Here is a 7,649-nt window from a genome sequence, read left to right as displayed (position 1 = left end):
ACTTTATTCTGCATTATTTTTACTAAAACCTTGTTTCATTTTTTTCATGTACAGTTGAAGAGTAAGACTGAATACATTCATTCAACCCTTTCATGAAGTAAATTACCAGTAATATTTGAGGTGAGTTAGTTAACTACTAAAATCCTCAGATTAAAAAGTCAGAATTTAAGAACTTAATTAAAGAAGGTTTCCACTATATAGAAAAGGAAACCAGTGAAGGAAGTTTCTACCAAGAAAACAGGGGAGTCCATAAAGGGAGATTATAGTTTCTCAATGTTTTTATCTGCATGCTGGTGCAAGATTCAAAGTGTAGTGTCTTACTACCAAACTATAGAAGAAAATGGGGTGTTAGTTTGCTAATTGTTTGGCCAAGCAACTATACACAAACTTTTAGTGTTTGTAGCAAACATACCTGTAGTTTGCACTTCGTGGTACTGTGGGTTTGGGTTTTGAGGTTTTTTTTTTGGTGGGGGTCTGTGGGTTTTGTTTTTGTTTTAAACCCTTATTTGTAGAAAAGCTGATATTTCCTTCCCTGGGTACTACAACTGTTCAAAGGTAACACCAAAAGCTCACCTTTGGTGGGTGGTCAGGCTCCTGGGTTGCAGTGTGAAATCTAACTGGCGTTGCTTCAGGCTGGAAGTGCCGACGTGTCAGCCGAGCGTGGGGCCGGCTCAGGCCGTTCGTTTCTTCCTCTTTCGCCTTGGTTTGCTTCTGGTGCGCTGGTTTTGGTGACAGCTTCCGTAAGCGAACCTGTTGGGATGTACAGACAGGAATTCTGTATGCTGAAGAGAATTCAATAACGGTCACATTTATCACAGGTAGCATTCCAATACTTGGACATGTCAAGCTTGAGACAGGTAAAGGCAATGCCCTGTTTGCACCTATTCCCTGGGCTGACAAATCTGAGTTTTATGTTTGGAATAACACAAGCCAGTAGCATACAACAACTTCTGGAGTTTGTGACATAATACTTGGCTATTTTTGAACACTCTTCTTCCTTGTTCACCCCAAAAGGTGGACACTGAGCAAACAGAGCAGACAAACTCCCAGGAGAGACCATGAGTTGTTACAAATCCTCACCTGCTGAGGCTCTGCTTGCCGAACCACCCTATTTAATGGACTTGGCTTTCCTTCATCATGGAGTTGTTTGCCTGTTACTCCCATACAGGCTTTGTTTTGACACATGTGTTCATCACCTTCCATCTTCTTTTGCTTCTGCTGAGCTGGTTTTGGCATAGGCTTTGGTAACTGAACCTGTTATTGTACAGGGAACAACTTTGTTTAGCAAAAAGTATTTCAAAAAGAAAAATGTTGCATCTTCAGTACCAGGAACATAGAATGAGAGTAAGGTTTTAATCTTTTTCAAAATAATAGTTTTCAGTGTTTGAATTATCAATAAATGTCCTCTTCAAACAGCACAAAGTTAGAGCAATGCTATATTTGGGAAGTACGCTATAAAATAAATGAGAGTTGTATGTTTCAAAACATTCGCTAGTAACCTTTATTGGGAATGATGCCAGTAAGTCACTGTTTCATTAACAGGTAGAGCTGAATGCATTCGGTATCACTGGACTGAGTCAAACACAAAACTCCCTAAAATCATCACCAAGTTTTCTGGCTCCGGTAACCTAATTGAAGAGTTAAGGCTCATATTCTTTTACAGTCTTCTAAAATGCAAATGTGGAATACACAGTGGAGAGTTGCATGAGTTAATGCAAGTTTTTTCCTGTGCTGCTCTAAGCACTAAGTATCAAATGATGTCTGGTTTTGGCTCTTGTAACTTGGAAGACAAATGTAGCCAAAACACAGGCTGTATGCCACATGCCTTTGGTACTTTGGCACACTAATAACTCTGCAACTCTAACGTTTGCATATGGGCCTCTATGCAGCAGCTGGATCTGAATATAGCAGCTAAAAAAAATAATGGGCTGCTTTTTCCTACTGCAAATTAAATACATACAGGAGATAGAAACTGCAAAACCTACATACCGTTTAAAATGCCACTAGCACCTCATACATTGCTTAATCCAAAACACCTTTTAAGAATACAATCCGTAGTTCTGCTCTGTGAAAATTACTGATGGTTAGCAACATAAAGATCTAGCTGTTCTGAATAACTCAAGCTGCTTTCAAACAGTTCACCCCAGAAAAAAAAAAACGCTACAGACAGCCCTGAGAACCTAAAAATTACAATATTCCATACTAATAAAAATCACAGGTTGGTTTTGATGCAGTTATTCATAGTAAGCAGTCAGCTGGCCTTATCATACTTCATCTGGCCCTAACACTTTCACAGGGGTGAAAAAGCTGAAAATATTTATCCAATTCCAAAAACTGTGGTAAATAAAGTTGAAAATTAACACAATATTTTATCATCTATGTTTGGTGTGCGATTGAAACAAAGAACCAGGATGTAGCCACTCTTAGGCTTCTTATGTCGTCTCACGATTAGATTCTTGTACTATACAGGGAGCTGCATCTTAAAATTCATGTTTTCTAGCAATTCCTCTTCAAGAAGCTGGTGTTACAGGATCCCTTTCTTGGTACTTACGGGTGTTTACTGGTCTTCAGAAGGGAATTAACCCAAAAGCACCTCTTTCCTGTGTACCAAACTGGTAGAGGTGGAATCAGACAGGTCATCTGGAGTCACATTCTGCTCATAAGCAAGAAGTGAGGAGACAGTGGATTGTTTGTAGTGGCTCCCACTATTCTTAGGTTGCCTCTTTAATGGGAGAAGTGTTTGGTGAATAAAAGGAGAGGTGGAAAGGGAATGCAGAGGGCCGAGATGAAACGAGTCAGCCCCAGGATAACGACAGACAGCGCCGTGAAGAGATGCAGTGGGAAGTGCCTGCCTGTCAGAGAACAGTGTCAGGGCTGGAGCACCGAAGTGCACCAAGCCTTGAATATCCACAGCCAAACACCACGGCCTGGAAAATCCAATTCTCCGAAAATAGCAATAAATGTAGAGCAAGTTCAGTTATCTGCTCTCTCCAGTTGTATTTAAGTACTCCTTAAGTCCTTTGAATATCCCTAGAAATTTTTCTGCACCTGTTTTGCAGTGAGCATTGCAGGAAATTCGCACACACAAGCAGCAGAGCTGGCCAAAGAAACACACGTAAAACCAGGTGATCATCGGAGCAGCGCTAACATTCTTACTATCCAACAAGCAAGACACTCAACACAGAATTTCTCTGAAAAAGTGATGACAGGTGCCAAGTTTTAGTAACATGCAGACATTCCCCCTGATCTTGTTCTTGGCCATCAAAACCAATTCTGCGTCAGCCTACAGCACGAGAGTGGTGAGAACTGACACTCCTCACTCCTGGAGTTTTCAGAGGGGTTGTGCACTTGCAAACAGCAAGTGCTACAGCAGCTTTTACAGCCTGGAAGGTCGGGATCAGCTTTTGTGCCAGCGTGCTGTCATGTCTTAGGCCAGGCAATAAACATTTAAAAAAATAAATTTACTATTCGCTATCTGCCTCCAAGAAATCAAAGACTCTTGTGAAGCAGAGATCCAACTGGATCAGCTGGACATCGGTTACCAGCTACCTGATATCCCAGTTCAGAAAACAGTACAAACATTTTAAAAAGCCTCTCAAATTAGTGAGGACAAAGTGGTTGCCATCCCAGCAAGAGAAGTACTGTCATTGAATTACCTTTTGGGTTTGTTAAAAGACAAAAAAAAAAAGTTATAAAAACAGAAAAGTCAATAAAATTGCTAAAATAAGTATCTGTAATTACCAAGATCAAAACCCAGTGCCTTTTTATTAAACATGAACTTTTGTTCTGCCTTCCATAATACGTAAATAGTGCTGACAATTGGTTTGCGAGGCACTTGCTACAATAAAATGTAATTGTATCATGAGAGAAAGGTGACAATCAGGAGATCATGAAAAAATTACATATTCTCACTGGTGGTTAATTAGCCATGCAAAACCCCCTCAAACAGATATTCTCTTCTATTAGGAATGATTACTATGCAGGCCTACAGATGTCAATACCACAGTCATTCAAATACTTCTTTCCCTACTAATTGAAGGTTGTAAAGCTCTGGTGCCAAGGTTTTGCTTCCAAAGAGCTAATTTATGACTAGAAGGATATTTTATGTCTTCAGTTGCAGCAGCTACAAAACTCAGCAAATCAGAACCATCTGTGCACCGATACTTGAATCACCATTCATCTAGCAGCCTATCAGTCACATTAGTTTGCATCCTGCATTCTTGGCTCACGTACGCTTGTGATGGTCCAAAGTTCACCAGAAATATTAAAAATGAATGGTACCTTGACCCTGCCTTATTGCACACGCAGCGGAGACAGAAACACGGCTTTTGCATACGGGCAGTTGCGCGGCAGAGGGATGCTGGGACTGACATTTCCCAGCAAGTCCAGTAAGACTGCTAATTACCTCAATCGCCACTTATTAAAACACAGCTTTATTAACTGTGTACTTTCAGCCTTAAAAGTACAAAAGGAAGAAAATAACAATAGCTGTCAGTTTTAAAATTCGGTGTTAGTGCATCATATAGTGTCCCAATAACAGTTAAATCTCAGAATAATACCTCCTCCACGTTCCTGGCTGCAGGAGTATAAAGGCAAATGACAAAGAGCAGTTTGAAAGTGAGAAAATGAATTAAATGCTTTCACTAATAAAGGTAACTTTGCTTTTAATCTGGAATGAAGGAAAAACCTGGCATTCAGGCTTGTCTTCAAGATGTTAGTGAACAAAGTCCTTGACTTCCCCATTATCCTGAAAGTAAATCATTCTCCACAGACCTACCGCTTTGAAGTGAGAGGCTGCAGGTCAAAAGGACTCATGACAGTTCTTCCTCCTTAAGGGTTGACATCCCACGTTTTAGCAAAGCCGGGGGAAACAGGAATTAACAAACATGGTGTATTTAAGGCATAAGAACTGCTGTGTCAGTCTCATTTTGAGATCTTAAGCTATTTCCTCTTCCACAAAAGAAAAGGCAACAATCAAGCAGGAGATGGCAGAAACGATCCCAGAACTGTCTTTCTTACTTTTGAAGCTGTAGCCGCACGGTGGTTTCGCGCGCACGCTGCGGCAGAAAATTCCAAAGGGCCGTCGTAGCGAGTTCCGCTCGACTCTAGTCCATCCAGCAGGATTTTCTTGAGCACTTCATACTTTGGCTTCTCATCATAAGCTAAGCCGTAAACACATGCCAAAAACTTGGATGTTTCACCTGTGGAGCATATTTTAATGGAAATTTCACTTGGTGCAGACCTAGAACTTCAGAAAGAATTTCATTCCAAAATGGTTGCCAATCCTACATTGCCAAACAAGATGACACAATTTCAGCTACAGACACGCTCAAAACACAGAACTGACAGTATCTTGTCTTGTTGAGATGAGAAAAGGAAAAGACGGATAAACAAGCTAAACCCTGAGTGCTATGTCTCATTATGCACATGAAAGCTAAGTATAAAAATTAATCAAAAGACTTTATCGACAAATATTGATAGTTGTGTGTAAAACAGAAGTGTTTCGTATTTGATAGATCATAATACCCCTTTAATTATTAACTACTCTCACCAACACTATTTTAATCTGCACAGATGCTATACTCTGAAGGCTTTGGAAAAAAGCAACATATTGTTTAGTTCTCATACTCCAACAAATATTGGTTTTGAGATTACATCCTAAAGCAGTCTAACAGCAGCATTATTTTGCTATTATTGAGTGGTTCTGGAAACAGGGAAACCACTAAATGGGCAGAAATAATGCCATTAGGAAAAACATATGGGGTGGATCAAACTTCGCTTTCAGTTGGAGACCCAAGTGTATCCTAAAACCCGAGTACTACACCAGATATTAGCATCTGGTAAAATCCCAGCAGGAAAGATTGATTAAATATGCATACACATCATGAATATATTTTATGTCATACACGATGCATTCCAATAATTCCAATACAGAACGTGAATAAATAAAAAATAGATCCTGACTTTTGAAGGAAGTTTGGTGTTCTCCCTGGGTTACTTTTGTATTTCAGTGAAGGAAGAAACACAAGACAAACTGTCCATTCCTTTGCTTTTTCAAACTCTGAATACTGAGCAATAAACCTTTTGTAGACAGTTGCTTACTATTTCCATACCAACAGCTACTTCTGTTTCTAAAATAGTTACTAACACCTTGGATTACATACGGCTAAGATCCCTTATGTCACTCTATGGCATAGATCACAGATGAGACTGATCAAGATTTTTGTACTACAACACATTGAGGCTGAAAATTTAGTCATCTTTATATCATCTACTTAGTATTTGATGATGGGATAATGCAGGAAAGCAACAGAACATGAGTTCCTGCAATAAAAGCGTTAAGTATCCTGTGTCAGTAAGCACCAAGAACCACGTATTGCAGAGTGACCAGCGTTCAACAGCATCCAGGAATTTCCCTTCTCCCCTTGCGCTAACAAGCCTTTGAGCTGAAAATGCTTCAAGTATAATAAGCTTTACCTGAAGGGCCTGATCCAGTTCCACTAAAGTCAGAAACATGAGTTCAATTTAATTGCAACCTGAATTAATGAGTGCGACATAACCTAACAATGAGTATTACATAGATATTGTGTCAGCAACTAAATACAGGCAAAACTCTTCTGTCGGATGGGTGTGTGTAAGAGCGGTTCATGCAGGCTGCATTTCAAGGGCTTGATTCTGCTTGCACACTGTAGCTTGCCCTAAGAGCTCAGCCCTGGCAAATGCCTCTACCTTAAGGTGCAAAACTTCGCAATACGTTTAAGATTTTAAATTGAAGACTCTGTTAAATTTGTGTTACTTTTACTTCTGCTTCCCCCAAGTACAGTAAGACGTTTCAGTGGGTTTTGCAACAGGCTAACGAGCTGTATGGTACATAGTGCGAGCACACTTACCACAGCTGCTTCCAGAAGAATCCCATTCCAGCACTGAATGTGGGAGCTCATCCATAAGTCTGAAACAACATGAGAGTGCAACAATTTAATGTGGTTTTGGAGCAGGTGATTCTTCATTTGGGATTTAGGAAGACAGCAAGCCTCAATTCCAAAGGGAGTGGACCTCCAGGATAGCTAATGATTCACAGTACTGCTTTTAAAACAAAATCTCCTCTTACCAGCTACATTTTTAACTCTTTGGAGACTGCTGATTTCAGCAAGACCAGGCTGACAGCTAAGGCTGCACTTTAAGTTTTTCTTTGCAGATGTTTTAAGCTTTCTAGAAAGAAAAAGCCTTTGAGCTGAAGTTGCTTTTTCTGATTTCAGCGCAGTGATTAATATTTGTATTTTGGAATTTACGAAGCACTCCTGGTCTGCCTACTAGTCATTTAGCATCAGGTTCTCTCTGCCACATGGCTCATGGGCCGCGGGGTGACGGCCCTCAGGACTGCAAGCAGGCACGGCAGGGCCAAAGGGGGAGAGGGAAGTTAGACAATCTTAAGCCCCATGCACTTCATAAACTGAAGGGCAGGGCCACAGACGTACTTTCTGTCCATCCAGAAACAGAAATAGCAAAGGACACTGGAGCTCAGAATCAATCACGCACTAAGAATGGATGAAGCAGCAGCAGCTCTCACCTTGTGCAGACATGAAGCCGGATCATCTCCCAGCAGCTGAAGGAACCTGCAGCTGCACGAGCCCGCTTGCCCCAACAAAGTG

At 40.6% G+C, this 7,649-nt stretch overlaps 1 protein-coding gene across 1 annotated transcript in view; it reads right to left on the bottom strand.

Moving 5' to 3' along the window:
- Nucleotides 1-7,649, bottom strand: part of VRK2 (VRK serine/threonine kinase 2) — a 40,470-nt gene that overhangs the window by 2,178 nt on the left and 30,643 nt on the right. The window contains exons 10-13 of the mRNA XM_082048329.1: nucleotides 6,891-6,949; nucleotides 5,020-5,201; nucleotides 1,081-1,254; nucleotides 574-750 (exon numbers count right to left, since the gene is read on the bottom strand). Of these exons, the coding sequence (XP_081904455.1) occupies nucleotides 574-750; nucleotides 1,081-1,254; nucleotides 5,020-5,201; nucleotides 6,891-6,949 (592 nt within the window). The remainder of the gene's footprint in view (nucleotides 1-573; nucleotides 751-1,080; nucleotides 1,255-5,019; nucleotides 5,202-6,890; nucleotides 6,950-7,649) is intronic.

The sequence above is a fragment of the Streptopelia decaocto genome, assembly GCF_964273445.1.
Source record: "Streptopelia decaocto genome assembly, chromosome: 3".
Lineage (NCBI taxonomy): Eukaryota > Metazoa > Chordata > Aves > Columbiformes > Columbidae > Streptopelia > Streptopelia decaocto.
The sequence above is the reverse complement of the archived record's forward strand: the minus strand, read 5'-3'. Positions and strand labels throughout refer to the sequence as shown.